This window comes from Ovis aries, chromosome 2 (assembly GCF_016772045.2).
Source record: "Ovis aries strain OAR_USU_Benz2616 breed Rambouillet chromosome 2, ARS-UI_Ramb_v3.0, whole genome shotgun sequence".
In the NCBI taxonomy this organism is placed as follows: Eukaryota; Metazoa; Chordata; class Mammalia; order Artiodactyla; family Bovidae; genus Ovis; species Ovis aries.
This window is the reverse complement of record NC_056055.1, coordinates 104,230,377-104,246,887: the sequence shown is the minus strand read 5'-3', so window position 1 is coordinate 104,246,887 and position 16,511 is coordinate 104,230,377. Positions and strand designations below refer to the sequence as shown.

At 42.2% G+C, this 16,511-nt stretch overlaps 1 protein-coding gene across 5 annotated transcripts in view; it reads right to left on the bottom strand.

The window, feature by feature from the left end:
* The window catches only part of MSRA (methionine sulfoxide reductase A), a 373,287-nt gene that overhangs the window by 173,272 nt on the left and 183,504 nt on the right, over positions 1–16,511 (bottom strand). For all 5 annotated transcript variants that reach the window (XM_004004443.4, XM_042243545.1, XM_042243544.1 and 2 more), the window contains one exon: positions 13,089–13,208. In XM_004004443.4, the coding sequence (XP_004004492.2) occupies positions 13,089–13,208 (120 nt within the window). The remainder of the gene's footprint in view (positions 1–13,088; positions 13,209–16,511) is intronic.

Sequence of the window (16,511 nt, the reverse complement as noted above, 5' to 3'; positions counted from 1 at the left end):
AAAAGTTCTCTAAAAAATAAAGTTTATTAATTAAAAACTGTTAGAGCCAAAGAGCCAAAAGAGCCAAAAACAGATAGCCTTTTCCCATGCCGACCTCACCTGCACCTCCAGTAAGTGGCTTAGCCAGTTTATAACCTGATTCTCCAAGGTGGACAGATGGTTTTCCCTGGAGCAGTTTCAAATCACCAGACACAAACCAAGAAACCTTAAACAAGGTGACAGATTTTTCTTTTTTTTTTTTTTTCTTGTGCACAAAGATACACAAGTTCAGGTGCCTATGACTTTTTGTCAACCTCCCCTTCAGCAGCCAGGCAGGTGTGCAGACAGCGGACTGGGTACAACAGCAGCCGACAGTTTCTTACCTCCAAGAAGGAGAAGGGGAGGGAAGGCTTTAAACTCCATATGCTCAGGGAGCCAGAGCTGAAACTGCAAATGGACACGAACAAATGACTAGAAGAAACTGGAGGCTCTGGGCCCCTGCTACAAGACTCAGAACTCACACAACAATGTCTACTCTTAAGGCTCCTGGGGACATCTCAGCACCTAAGTACATTTCTGAGAAGGCAGAGCATAACAGGCCCCATTCGAACGTGTTCCAGCACTTTATCTCTGGATGATCTCCCTGACAATCCCAGGAACTTTGTAACTTCTAGTGTGTGGCCTCAAAGCAGGCATGAGTGTATAATGAGGTCAGAAAGGGGAGCTCCCTCTCATGTGTGATGTGGTCAAGAGGTCTTCTTCGCTAGTGCATAAAGTATCAGGAGGCCTTCTCCTCTAGTGTATAATGTGGTTGGGAGGCCTTCGCCTTTTCAGTGTATGTTTCAGCCCAGAGTGAAGCTGTCTCTGTTCCTCAACTTCTTTCCAACTTGGCCCCAAGGAAGCATCTTCTTGACTTAAAGAACAAGGACAGTGTTGAGGGAGCATGTGTCCTCAGTCCATCAGTTGTGTCAAGCTCTCTGTAGCCCCAAGGACTGTAGCCTGCCAGGCTCCTCTGTCCATGGGATTTCCATGCAAGAATACTGGAGTGGGTTGCCATTTCCTTCTCCAGGGGATCTTCCTGACCCAGGGATTGAACTCACATCTCCTGCATTGGCAGGCAGGTTCTTCATACCACTGAGTTACCTCGGAAACCCTTCTGTAGAGGGAGCCCACCCCCTCCCCCACTAATCAGAGTATTTATCTTGGACATCGTGTTTTAATAATAGACCTCTATGTAAAATCTTCAACAGAAGAAAATATTTGAATGCTTATCAAAAGCTCTACCAATCACTGAAACAGATGACCTCTAAGATATGCTCAATGAAAAGAAAAAGAAATCCATGTTTCTATAGGTCAAGTTCACCTAAATAGTTTCAGACTATCAGAAATTCTTAAATAAACCATTTGCTAAACTCTAGTTTATTCAGCAATACGTGAACCATGGACTTCCTGATGTTCAAGCTGGTTTTAGAAAAGGCAGAGGAACCAGAGATCAAATTGCCAACATCTGCTGGATCATCGAAAAAGCAAGAGAGTTCCAGAAAAACATCTACTTCTGCTTTATTGACTATGCCAAAGCCTTTAACTGTGTGGATCACAATAAACTGTGGAAAATTCTGAAAGAGATGGGAATACCAGACCACCTGACCTGCCTCTTGAGAAACCTATATGCAGGTCAGGAAGCAACGGTTAGAACTGAACATGGAACAACAGACTAGTTCCAAATAGGAAAAGGAGTATGTTAAGGCTGTATATTGTCACCCAGCTTATTTAACTTATATGCAGAGTACATCATGAGAAATGCTGGGCTGGATGAAGCACAAGCTGGAATCAAGATTGCCAGGAGAAATATTAATAACCTCAGATATGCAGATGACACCATCCTTATGGCAGAAAGTGAAGAGGAACTAAAAAGCCTCTTGATGAAAGTGAAAGAGGAGACTGAAAAAGTTGGCTTAAAGATGGTTCTCAACATTCAGAAAAGTAAGATCATGGCATCTGGTCCCATCACTTCATGGGTAATAGATGGGGAAACAGTGGAAACAGTGTCTGACTTTATTTTGGGGGGCTCCAAAATCACTGCAGATGGTGATTGCAGCCATGAAATTAAAAGACTCTTACTCCTTGGAAGGAAAGTTATGACCAACCTAGACAGCATATTAAAAAGCAGACATTACTTTGTTAACAAAGGTCCATCTAATCAAAGCTATGGTTTTTCCAGTGGTCATGTATGGACGTGAGAGTTGGACTATGAAGAAAGCTGAGCGCCGAAAAATTGATGCTTTTGAACTGTGGTGTTGGAGAAGATTCTTGAGAGTCCCTTGAACTGCAAGGAGATCCAACCAGTCCATTCTAAAGGAGATCAGTCCTGGGTGTTCTTTGGAAGGAATGATGCTAAAGCTGAAACTCCAATACTTTGGCCACCTGATGCAAAGAGTTGACTCATTGGAAAAGACTCTGATGCTGGGAGGGATTGCGGGCAGGAGGAGAAGGGGATGACAGAGGATGAGTTGGCTGGATGGCATCACCAACTCGATGGACATGAGTTTGGGTAAACTCTGGTAGTTGGTGATGGACAGGGAGGCCTGGCGTGCTACAATTCATGGAGTCATAAAGAGTCGGACACGACTGAGTGACTGAACTGAACTTCCTCACTTAATATATTCTGAAGTATCCTAAAATGCTCGAGAGGTGTGTGAAAATGCATTTATTGGAAGTGGATAAAGAAAAAGCTTAGAAGGAGATGGTCTGAAAAACAAACTCTGTTTTCTTCAAAGGAAATGCCATCAGAAGAGATGGCGGGACCTCTAACTATTGGGTGACACTATGAGTAACTTTCTTCTCCAGAGGGCTTTGCACATTTACAGGCATGAGTGACAATGCTACTCTATTCACAGACCTGTAACAAAGCTCAGTCACTGGAAATGCTTCACAGATTATATAAACCAGGAATAATATAAGCTACTATTATAATAATATTTTGGCCATCTGATGCAAAGAGCTGACTCACTGGAAAAGACCCTGATGCTAGGAAAGATTGAACGCAGGAGAAGGGGACGACAGAGGATGAGATGGTTGGATGGATCTCTGACTCAATGGACATGAGTTTGAGCAAGCTCTGGGAGATGGTGAAGGACAGGGAAGCCTGGCGTGCTGCAGTCCGTGGGGTCGCAAAGAGTCGGACACGACTGAGTGACTGAACAACAACAATTATAATAATATCTGTTGAGAATTTTATGTTATAAACTGTCCTAAACCTAAGATGGGCACCATATATGTTACTAGTTCTTGTGACTTTTTTTAGGACTATTGTAACATTAATAGTACTGGAGTAAATAAAGCATCCTATCATTAAGTGGAGGAAAGAAAGAGAAAAACAAAGGAGGGAAGGAGAAGCAGGGAGAGAATACGATGAGAAGAAGATGAAGGAGACAACTACAGATAAGAGGGGCCGACCCTGCTACAGGTGAGCAATCTCCCCAGAAAGCCTTTGCCGCAGAGCCAGGGGGCTGGCTCCCATGTGCAGACTGAAGAGACTGGGGTCAGCTCTGCCTCTCAGCGCCCCCAGTGGACCCTGCAGTTCCATGCATCGGAGAGCAGGGGTTACTAAGCACAGCCTGGCTCACGGCTGAGGGGACTCAGAGGCCTGTGACTGACTCTCACGCTGACGAGGCCCCAGCAAATTCGAGGCTGGCCTGGCACAGAGCAGTGGCCTCTCCTGAAGCTGCCCTGTTTCTACCGGGTGAGTCGCTTGCACGATGGGCACCCGTGTTTTCATAAGAGTCCCTTGCAGTTTTACCTTGGTATATGGGGCAACAACTGACCCAGATATTTATTTCTGATGTCACTTAGATGAAAAAAAAGAGAAAGAAAGAAACCTCATTCTCAAGTTTTAAAAATTGTCAGTCATTATGAAGTAATTAAGACCCAAAGTATTACATAAAATTCCTCGAGCAGCTCAACCCCCCTCTAAGGTTTTTTTCCCTCATATGACATTACGACTCCATTAGATGTGATTTGAAAATAACGATGCAGGCATATTCATCAATTGCTTTTGCAATTATGTTTTAAGAACTGCTTGCTATAGCAAATTCATCTTCATCTCCCTCCCAAATCTCTGAGAATATAATCCCCAAATAATGAAAGAACAACCTATTTCTAGTGCAGCTGCTGCTGCTGCTAAGTTGCTTCAGTCGTGTCTGACTCTGTGCGACCCCATAGACGGCAGCCCACCAGGCTCCCCCATCTCTGGGATTCTCCAGGCAAGAACACTGGAGTGGGTTGCCATTTCCTTCTCCAATGCATGAAAGTGAAAGGTGAAAGTGAAGTCGCTCAGTGTATCCGACTCTTAGTGACCCAATGGACTGCAGCCCACCAGGCTCCTCCATCCATGGGATTTTCCTGGCTGAGTATAATGTTTTTACTATCATCCCTTCTCATTTATTTTCCATTTAAATGGCCTATTCAAATTTTACATCAGATATGCCAAAATACTGACTCATGTAACTACTTGGAGTCTGTTGGTCTATTGACCTTTGACCACCACACCTGTTCCCAACCATGAATTAAGCTGCTCAAGGAGAGAGGTGATGGAAAAGTCAAACAAGCTAGAGAAAATGAAAACATCAAGGACATTAAGAACATACTGAACATACAATATCTTCAGAGACTCTGTAAAGCCTCAAAATTCATTCATCAACTCTCCTCGTAAATGACAAACAGCAGAAAATACTACAGAGGAGTCCTCAGCCACTGAACACAGCAAGGAGGGAAGGTCATGAACCTGAGGAGCCGAGGTCTTGTGTTGCCTCCTGTCTTGGTGCTTGCCAGTTGTCAGCCCTTTGAAGCTACAGAAATATCTTCCTCCTCCTCTGTGATGTCTAATGCTGGATTGAATTATTGTAGCAAACTCGAAATATCTCTAGCAAAGGGTGCTCAAGTCTATTTTGTTCCAACCCTGGGAACTCTGGACAGCCTGTTAGCATGGCGGCTGTGTGAGCCCAAGAGGCCATGTGACTTGGTCAAGCCTCTGCCCAGGTACAGGCGCTCTGGCTCTGGAAGCCAGGGGTGAAGAGCATACTGTGAAGACCGAAAGCTTCTCTGAGTTCAGAAAGAGTGCATGAATGCGTCAATCATCTTCACAATGTCACCTCTCTTACAGACTCAAGGTCAGGAGTAGGCGTGAGAGAGGTGGCTCGTCAGGTCTTTGGGACCGGCTTGGTGGACAAAATCAATTTGCAGACTGTTCCCAACTCCACGGGCCCTACAGGTCCACAGCCCAGACTGGAAACCAGACCTAGGGAAGCTCTGAAAGAGGGCGAGGCAGTAACACCCACTGGTCGGATGACTTCCTTTTTTGTTCCGAGGCTGAGGGAAATGAGAGATGCCAGCACACAGGTTAACAGGAGAGGCTCCGGTGGGCTTTCCTGTCACACCCTCAGCTTTGCTCCTGGCTGCTCCCAGACTCAGCCCTGAGAGCATCCAGCTCTCAGAACATACAGACTGACCGGTAAAAAAATCCCAGCGCTTGATTTTTCAGAAAACAAAGTCTAGCCTCACTGAAATGATAACCAGGGCTTAGTTGACAAAAAATAATGATCTCTTGAAATCTTAACATTCTCAAACTCAACAGCCACATCCACTCTGAAATCATGATTCCCATCCTCACTTAAAAGGGCATGATGAGTGGACAGGCTGTATTTGGTCCTAGGGGTTATAACTAGGAGTCACAGGACCCCAGCCTCAGGGTTTGCTTTCTGCCTGGTGGTTTGAGAGAGGTAAGCATTTTCATCCTGCCTACTGCAAGTTCAAGGTTAATATTACGTCTAATATAAAAGGAGCAGAAAGTGATCAAATTGCTTATAGCAAGAACCTGAAGAGCAGAATTCTTGCATTTTCAGGGATATGTCAATAACTTAGTAATTTACCTTGACTGACACTGAAAAGAGTACAATAAGACTTAACTATGCACTAAAGAGAGATTTAATGTAGTCTGCAAGGAATTAAGAAAGAGTTTTATGTTGCTTGGTAAAATCTGCTAATAACAGAACTCATTGCTACTTTGGAAAAGAATGGGGTCATTAATCTCACGCAAGATACACAGACATGTACATCCACCCAAACACTTCAGAAATTAAGTCGAACTAAAAAAGTATATTAAGTTTCTTCTATTAGTGGGAAAATTACTCAGTGCTTTGTTAGAGCTCTTAAGCATGGAGGAGACTAGGATTTGCATTTGGAGAGGGGGTGGATATGACCTCTTGAGAACACAGAAGAGGAAAAGAAGACATCGGCTTTTGTTTGTTGTGTCATGCGCACATTCCGTGCGCTGAGCCCATGACCCTGCCAAGTGATGCTTCCTAACCCATTGCTTTTACCTTTAATATGCCCGAGAGCTGGAGTCACAGAAAGTGTACGTCCTGGATTTGCTACTCCCAATATGACAGGATTTGATTTTCAAATAAGAACCTCACCATAACTATATGGGCTTCATAAATCAGCGACACCCCCCATTTTGTAAGAAACGCAACTCTTTGAGGATAAAGAGTGACATGGCCTCGGCATGGACATCACAGTGGGAGGTGACAGGACCCTCCCAATCCCTGCTCCTCCCAAGCCCCGGCACCTGCTCAAGACTTCTACCAAATGCACCGTGTGAAAATCCACCAGAGTCTTCTGATGACAAAGAAACAGGTCTGGGCCTCTGAGTTTCTGTGGTGACTGTGTAGATCTCTCTTACAAGAGAAAGTTGCACAGCCCCTTTCATGCTCTGGGTTTGGTGCCACTTGGCTGTGCAGATTTCTAAAAGCTTTTGAATAGACTAATGAACATGGAATTGTTCTGAACATCTGTAAGCAAAATACGAAAAGATATTACCCAGTGAATGAACATCCTGGGTTTTCTTGCCAGAAATGGGGTTATTTGTGTATTAGGCTAATGCACTGAAATTAACCCAGAATGCTTACCCATGGCAGAATGTCTTTTCATATTTTCATCTGTGTCGTCGTGATTATAAAATGTAAGGATAATTCTCTATCAGGGTATTCAAGACACTGAATGGCTCAATTACTTCTAAAATCAATGTAGGAAAGCAACAGCATGCCAGTTAATCAGTTGGTTTGCATAACAAGTGTGTGATCTGTGTGAGTATGCATGTGTGTATTTGTGTACGTGTGTGTGTGTAAAACCAGGGTCAGCACAACTCTTTAAATGTGAAAGATCAAGCTTTCATCTGACTACAGAGAAAGAATTCTGGCAGACAGGTACTAGCATTTTTCAACTCTGTTTCATATACAATGATACAGAGTACCTAGTACAAAGTCTTGCATATATGGTACATTCCCAATCAATGGTGAATTTAATTCATACAAGAAAGCCTACACGAAATTGAGGCTCCTCCTGGCTGTGCCCTCCCAGGCTTTTATGGGTTCTCCAGTGCCAGGCATATACTCAGCTATTAAGGGACACCATGTGAATGAATGAATCCTTGGAAATCATTTTAGGAACAGAATGATGTCCACTAAGACTTTTCAGGACATCTCTTAGAGACAGATCGGACAAATGAGCAGCAGCAGCCTTACGGTGACTGTGAGCAATGCTACCCTGCATCCAAGCTGAGACTGGGTTCTTGGTGCAGGAGCTGGTGGTGGCCAGCTCTCAAAGGACTCAGAGTTCAGGCTTAAAATACCTGGCAAGGACTTCCCTGGTGGTCCAGTGGCTAGGACTCTACACTTCCAAACTCTGGGGAGCCAGGTTCGATCCCCAGTCAGGGAACTAAACTCCCACATGCCACAACTAAAGATCCCGAGGGACACAACTAAGACCTGGTACAGCCAAATAAAGGCAAATAAAATAAATAAACACAGATAAAAGAAAAAAAAAACCAAACACCTGGCAAATGTAAGTTTCTCAGTCTCTGAGCTCCAGTGCTAACTAATGAATCCGAGAAAGGGAAGTTTAAGTGCCTATTACAAGAGGGTGGTCACTCTTAAATCAGGTTTAAATGAAATGATGGACATGTGTGAGGGACATGGGGATCTGTAAGGAAATGCAAAGACCACAGCCTTTGGAAAAATCACAGCGACCAGGCTCCCGACTCTCAGCTTCAAAGGCCAAATTCCATTTCTACACTGAATTTAACAAGGTTAATCCAATATGGAGAGAATGGCCTGTGTAGACTAAACTCACAATAGCCTGACACACACACATCTCAGGATAGCATCTATTGGATTGGAAATGAGCGTTAGAACTATCTGGCTGGCCTTGTCTCCATGCTCTTTCTTCATGTAAATAACCTCCCTAGGAGGACAAAAGATGAGAAGTTTCTGTAGGGTGCTGATCAGATCAAGTGCAGTTAATGATAGAACTTAAAAGTGTCATGGCCTCAGGCTCTGGGAGTCTATCCAGCAGCCAAACCTTACAGAGCAACCTATGTGGGGTGGGAGGCAGCAGGACCTCCCCTTTCCCAGGCCGGCCATCAGGTTACTTGGAGGTCCTGAAGACCCAGAAGCTGAGCTCTCTTCTAAGAGACTGCCTATCTCAGCTCTGATGAATTACAGGTTTATTTTACACTTCATTCCTAAAAGGCAACTTTGCAAATACCCGAGCAACTGTTTTCCCCAGGGATTTCTACGTGTATCAGGCTTCAGATGCACACACACCACCCAACATGTAACAGACTCACTGGGGAATCATTAATGAATGGCCCCATGGGGACCACCTCCTCTCCTGGCTCTTACCAGAAGTCACAGGTCTTTTCCACGTGCCTAGGCACAACTCCAGTTCAGGTTTCTGAATTGCTGGCCCATCAACAGCCACACAGAAACCCACCGGTCAGACATTAATATACAGCCTGTCTGGGTATATAACTGCTTTCACAGCCATGTGCATACCCACTAGCAAGCGGGCGTGACCAACTTCATAACGTGGTTCTGGTTCCACGGTTTGTGATCACTGATCTGTCCATCAAGACAATACTCATGGAAGCTCGGACAGAAGCCCTGACTGCTGGAAGCACCTCCCAGCTGATCGTTCATGGCAGCAGGGAATAGGAGCTAACTTCATGGGTTCTGAGAACCCCTTCCTGAGTGTGAACCCTGTAATTCTGGAACCTGCCCCAAGAGACCCACTGGCACCTCAGACTCAGGTGTCCTGCTCTGTGAGGGAAGGAGGGTGGCACACAATCCAGGTCCTCAGGCTTCTTTTCTGAAAGGAAAGAAGAAAGATAGGGAGGAAGGAAGGAAAGAACACCTTTAAAAAGACTCCTGGCTGTGATCAATGTCTTACAAGCCTAACTGCAAACACAAGAGTAAGCAATTTGAAATAAACGCAAACACCAGAGCACAGACTAGTGTTTCTCTCACATGAAACCTCAGCAATGATTATACATCTTATCAGAGCTTGGGTTTTTCTCTCCTGCAAGGCAGACCCACCCAGGGCTAACTTGTTCAACAAGGCTTTGAGCACCCCAGGCCCCAGCGGGGAGGCCCAACCAGTACAGCCTGTTTTCTGTTTTCCCCATCCCTCTCCTTGGTCAAAAACCTTTAAGTAGCTGGTTACCATAATGACTCTAGCTGGGGACCTTGCTTGTTCTCCTTCCCTGATACTCCCACAGATCTGAAGGCTCCATCACTTCTGGGCCAGACAGACCTTTCCATCACAGCCTCTCTAGGCCTTTTTGTTTTTCTTTTTCATGATCAGAACAACAACAACAACAACAAAAAGCCTGGGGAAAGAAATCATCTCTCCTTCTGTGTCTGGAAAAGACCCTATAACTATCTTTTTCCAATCAGGAACAAGTTTCCATGACAACCATGCTTCCGGATGCCACCACTAACTTAGCAGGTAGTGTTCACATCAAATAGAGTTCTTTACCAACCTCCGTGATTTCGGTATTTCACCATTGCTACAGGCCTCTAATGTGCCAGATGTCGGCGTGAACTATATCTTAAAAGGGATTTTTTTTTTCCTTTTTCCTTGCAGACATCAGCAAGACTCAAAAGACTGCTTGCTATTTTCCTTTCAGTAATCATGAAAAAGCATACCAAAAGGTTCAAAAGTATACATGAAAGAAAACGTAGGAAGGAGGGGAGCACGAATAGGTGGATGGAGAATGGCTGGGCCATGCTGACAGCTGGGTGACTTACACCACGGTCAATGGCATAAGTTTTGAGCTGAGGGTTAAAGGTCGGGAGATATGACCCTGGCTAAGTCACTTATTTTCTCTGAGCCTCAACACTGCCTTTGTAAAACACAGAAGCTGAGACCCTTCATGGGGCTGTTTGAAAGACTGAATGGAAAAAGAAGATGAAAAAAGCGCTTGTACACTGTTTGGCCAGTGGCTCAGGCGTAAAGAACCTGCCTGCCATGAAGGAGACTCAGGAGATATGGGTTCAATCCCTGGGTCAGGAAGACCCCTGGAAGAGGAAATGGCAGCCCACTCCAGTATTCTTGCCTGGGAAATCCCATGGACAGAGGAGCCTGGAGGGCTACAGCCCATGGGGTCACAAAGAGTTGGACATGACTGAGCACAAGCTACTTAATGGTGTCTGGCACACAGTAGGAATTCAACAAAAGGGCAATTATCATGTTGTTCTTCTTATGGTGAAGAACTTAATTGGAGAGAGTCTGAGCAAACAGCAACCACAATATTCTAACTGCTGATTAACATTTTGCTGGTAGAGGGTAACAACATAAGCAGTAGATACCTGGATGTTATCTTAGCAACCTTTTCTCTTAAGCTATTAAGTTGTGTCTGCAATTATAAGAAGGAATATATTCATTTCCATTCCTAAGACTTAAGAGGATACACCTGGGCAATCTCCAGGGTTCATCTGAATCTCTCTATTTATAGTTCTGCATAAGCTGCTTCATTTTGAAACAGAAGCCAAGGGGGAAAAAAAAGATTAACCATTAACATATTTGTCTGATATTCCATATTCTCAGCATCAATCAGAATATTCCAATTCTTCTCCAGAAGGAAGAAAAATAAGAATAGGAATATTTTTATGATAATTTCATAGTTGCACAGTTCAAATCTCACATCAAAACCAGAATGCATATTGTAGCAAACAAATCAACACGCTCATTATTGAACGAATTCCTACACTCCAGCTCCTCCCTGCCTCATCCTCAGTGCCCTTAAAGAGCTGATAGGGCCCTCCACAGATAACACCAATGTGAACCTTTATTTTTAAACAATAAAACTATTTACAAATTTTTAAAAATCCTACTTCTGTCAATGTGATGGACTCTATGCTAGATAAACTCTATTAAGAACTGTTTAAGATAGTAAATAAAATATTCTTTTTAAAAATTTGTTTTACAGTATAGATGTGCCTCAAAAAATTAAAAACAGAACTATCATATGATTCATATACTTCTGTTCTGGGTATATATACAAAGATAGAGAAATCCATGTCTTAAAGAGATATCTGGGGTCCCATGCTCACTGCAGCATTATTTAAAATTATTCACCATTATTCACCATTATTTGAAATGGCCAAGGTATGGAAACAATCTTAAGTATTTGTCAGTGAACGGAAAAAGACGACGTGCCACATACACGATGGAACACAAGTCAGCCTAAAAATGAAGGAAATCCTGCCGTGTGCAATAACATGGATGAATCTGCAGGTCATTATGCTAAGCAAAATAAGCTAGACACAGACAAAACAAACATCGTACGATTTCACTCAGAAGTGGAATCTAAAAAAATTGAACTCACAGAAGCAGAGTAGAACGGTGGTTACCAGGGAAATGGGGAGATTTTGGTCAAAGGGTACAAACTTTCCTTCATGTAAAATGAATTAGTTCTAGAGATACAATGTACAGTGTGGTGACTGTACTTAATACAGTAGTATATGCTTGGAATCGTCGAAGAGAATAGATCAAAGGTGCTTTCATCACACATTAAAAAAAGTTTGTGAGGAGGTGGGTATGTTAATTAGCTTGATTATTAGAATAACTTCACTATGTATACCAAAGTATCACATTTTACATCTTAAATATACACCATTTTTTTTAAATGAAAAATAAAGTGTTAAAATAGAAAAATAATATGTTTTAAATGCTGGCAGAAAGACAAAAAAAAAATCTTCGAAGGCCAGAAACAATAAAACAAAACAAATTTCAGAAAGATAGTTTGGTAATTGAGATAGAATATGTCATGGAAGCATCTGCCTATCCAGGTCAGCAAATATTTTTCTGTGAAGGGCCAGATCATAAACATTTTAGGTTTCAGAGGCCATATAGTCTCAGAGGCATCCACTCAACTCTGAGACTGTGGCATGAAAACATTCACAGATAACATAAACAAAGAGCAAATGACTGTGTTTCAAAAATATTTTACTTACATAAATAGACAGTAGGCAGAATTTAGCCTGCAAGCCACAGTTTGCCAGTCCCTCAGTATAGCCTGATTATTAGTGGTTTTCCCTCAAGAAAGAAGTCTGGCAGATGATATTCTTGTCCCAGGTGATAGAATGATGTGGTAACGGTCCCAATTTCTTCACATCTCCCTATAAACACACAGACTCCAGGCTAGACCATGTGACCCGCTGTGGTCAAAGGGACCATAGCAATGAGACACAGAAACTTGAAAAGTACCAGCAGAATGGTGCTTGTTCTCTCTTACTCTGCATCCACCATCGTGTGAATTTACCCAGTGTGCTGAAGACATACTCATCATCCTCATTACCCTAGGCAAGAAGAGGTGGCGGCAGCAGCAATTGCCAGATACATGATGAAGCCACTTACCACCAATTAGCCCCCAGGGAACCCAACAGCCGACTGCAGTCCCATGAATGAACCCAGATGAAATCAGCAGAAGAACCATCCAGCTGAACGTAGTCTAAACTGCTGACCCACAGAATCATAAGGTAACAAATGATCATTTAAGAGATTACGTTTCAGGGTAATTTTTCTTCAAGAAAAGCTACATGGCACATTCTGCAGAAAGTCTATTGTTTTCTAAAAATACAAAGTGAAAGGTTAGCAACTATATTTATAGAAATGGGCAAGAGAAAACTGAAAAAAAGACACAAAAATTTATTTCCATTTTGAAGATCCTGTCACCTGCCAGCAGAGACAAGTCCAGAAAGTCTTCCTACCTGAGCAGACTTCTTTATAAGTAGGATTGGGAGTATAGCCTCCTGCGTAACCAACTTGAGTTGAATATACACCTTTCAGGGTCCAGAATTTCCTTTCAGCTCCCCAGAAACAGCCCATTCCTAAGAAAAACATGATACTGGTTAGTCCTTTATCAAAAACAAGGCAGTCATTGCCTATCAGGAGCCCTATCACACTAGGAAAAAGTTCTTCTTGTTATCTGGTAATCAAACATGAGTAAGATTTTATCTTTTAAAGAAGTAGAGTTTTTAACATCTAAAAAAGAATTTTATTTAAGGTTATTTTCACAGAATGTCTCCTTGCTTTTGTTACTGTTGTTCAGCCATTAAGTTATATCTCACTCTTTTCGACCCCACACGCTGCAGCACGCTGGGCTCCTCTGTCCTCCACTATCTCCCCAAGTCTGTTCAAATTCATGTCCATTTAGTCAGTGAGGCTTTCTAATCATCTCATCCTCTTTGCTTTAGTTGTGTAAAAACTTTAAAAAAAAAAACCCTCAAATTTTAATAGTTTGTAAAGTTATACCTTTTGAAATAATAAAGCAAAAGGGTAACTGCATTTGGTGAATGATTTCCACACTCAGTTCATTATGGACTTGTCAAAACATAATAAGTTGTAGGAACAGGAGAAATTTATTTAATGATCAGTATCCTGGTCAGGCTTTCTTTAAAAATTCTAACAAAGGAAGGTAACACTAAATTACTGATTTAAATGGGAAAACATCCCCCAGATCAAAACAGATTGACACAGTATTTGATTAACAATTTCACACGTGTCCAGTTTGAAAATTTTTTTAAATTCATTAGAAACTTGCATGTGATAAATCACTGCTCACCAAAAAGAACATTTTTCTGAATTCAATTACTGAATATGATAAATACAGAAGGAGACAGAGGAAGGCAGGGAATAAAGGCACGAAAGTGGTTTTCCATTCAACTAGCACACATGTGCTCACACCAGTGGTTAGGTATTAGATTCCTTTGAATGTATGATGAAAACTAAGACCTACCTCCCAAGAATGCGCATATTTACACTCATCTAAAATGTTGCATTACATTTCCTTGTCTCCAGATAAAGAATCTTCCTTTTTCTACTATGAATTTCTAAACTTCCACAACTACTCTATGGTCAATTTCTACACGTAAACAAGATTACTGCCTTACTCAAGTTTTACCTGGCTTTATTAAGACATATATAATTAAAATATTGGGTAGAACAACAGTTATCAAACTAACATATGCCTCCTACTTTAACAATCACTAGATCTGTTAGATTTGATGACGGAGCTAAAAGAAAAATTAGAAGTTTAGTGAAATTCTTGACACTTATTAATATTCTACTTTAAGAATTCAGAGCAACAACAACCAAAAACAAATGTGCATGCTGTTATACATTATACAAAAACACACTTGCTCAAATGTGATGGGAAACATACTAACCAAAAATAGGCTAAGTTAAAAAATATGATAGAGCCAAATGATGAAATTTAATGCAGTAAAAAGTTACTGTTGTGGTAACAATGCAATATGGAAATATGTATATAACTGCATCATAATTAACCCAAAGCTAAATTTAAAAGGGAATAAGACAATTATAGGCGTGTTCTTATTATAACTATGAAAAAATATTCATACCAAAATAGACTAGAAAGAAATACATAAAATCAAATCATGATTATATTATAGTGGTGAGAATACGCAAATTTTTTTTTCAAGTTTTTTATTTAATAGGTTCACATTACTTCAAAAACAAAAATACATACCTTTTAAAAAGGAAAGCAAACAATTCAAAGAAAACATAAGTATTTGCATTGTTCTAGCTACACACCACTAAATATCATTTTTTTTCTGTTTACAAGTGAATTGTTTGCTACTAGTGAATGTAACTGGGCTTCCCTGGTGGCTCAGATGGTAAAGAATCTGCCTACAATGCGGGAGTGAATATGATTAGGTATTTACTGAGTATTCCTACAAATTGACCATCCTCAAGTCTCTGGAACAAGGATTCACTATTGATTTTATTTCACTGCATTCCTGAGATAAGGGGACTATATTAGTCAGAGTTTTCTGACGAAACAGAACGAACAGGATTTAAACAGATCTATAGAGAGAGATTTATTATGAGGAATTGGATCCTACGTTATGGAGGCAAGGAAGTCCCATGAGCTACAGTCTGCAAGCTGGAGGCCCAGGAAAGGCAAAATTTTAGTCCAAACCTGAAAGTCTGAGAGTCAGGGAATCCAATGATGCGGATCCCAGGCTAAGTCTGAAGGCTGATAACCAGGAGCACTGATGTGCAGTGCAGGAGGAGATGGGTGTCCCAGCTCAGACAGAGTGAATTCACCCTCCACCCCCGGTTTTGTTCTATGCAGCCCCTCGATAGACTGGCTGATGCCCACTCACGCTGGTGAGGTTGGTCTATTTCATGTACTGACTCAGACGCTAAGCTCTTGCAGAAACCCTCATGGACACATTCAGAAATGGCGCTTTACCGGTTTTCTGGGCATCCCAGAGCCAGGTCAAGCTGACACACAAAATGATCGGTCACGGGAATGACGACAGGGACTCTCTGGAGAAGGACGGGTGACAAAGGAGCTGGGCAGTATTACTGCACAGAAAAGGGCACAGAGCCATCCAGGAGCCGGGCAGTGTGTGAGCTGAAGGAGCCTGAGCCTCTGAAGTTTGGTAGTCTGTGGGGATCACTGAATAAAATATTTCTGTATCTCACAGTGACTAACAGTGATGGTACCAAAGGGTACTGCACGCCTTCAGTATTCTCCACACACGGCATGTTGCTGTTGTCTAGTGGCTAGGTCGTGTCCAACTCTTTTGTGACCCCATGGACTGTAGCCCTCCAGGCTCCATGGGGTTCTCCAGGCAAGAATACTAGAGTAGGTTGCCATTCCCTTCTCCAGGAAATCTTCCCAGAACAGGGGTCGAACCCATGTCTCCCACACTGTGGGCAGATTCTTTACTGCTGAGCCACCAGGGAAGCCCACACATGGTATATAACGGGCTATTTTAGCAGCCAGCTTACCCTGATCACTGTCTACGGCCCTACTGTGTATGGGCCCAGAGTCTAAATCTCCTACATCTTCACTACATCCTCGTGATACAGATTCATAAAACTTAAAATGACCAAACAAAAATTTACTGAAGACAGAGAAATATTTACCCCCCTCCCTTTTCATTTATTGGGGATCAAGAAAAGAACTCTGATAGCAAGGAGAATGAACTAGCTCTATCTGGGAAAAGGTCTCCAAGAGGGGTGTCGCTGAAATAATGTCCCAGGGTATATAACCAAGGTTGATATTTCTATAAAGGTATTTAACTTAGGATAGGGGTGGCTGTACGAATAAAACTCCTTGAAGCAATCAGATGTTTTATCTAGTGGCTTCCAGTATA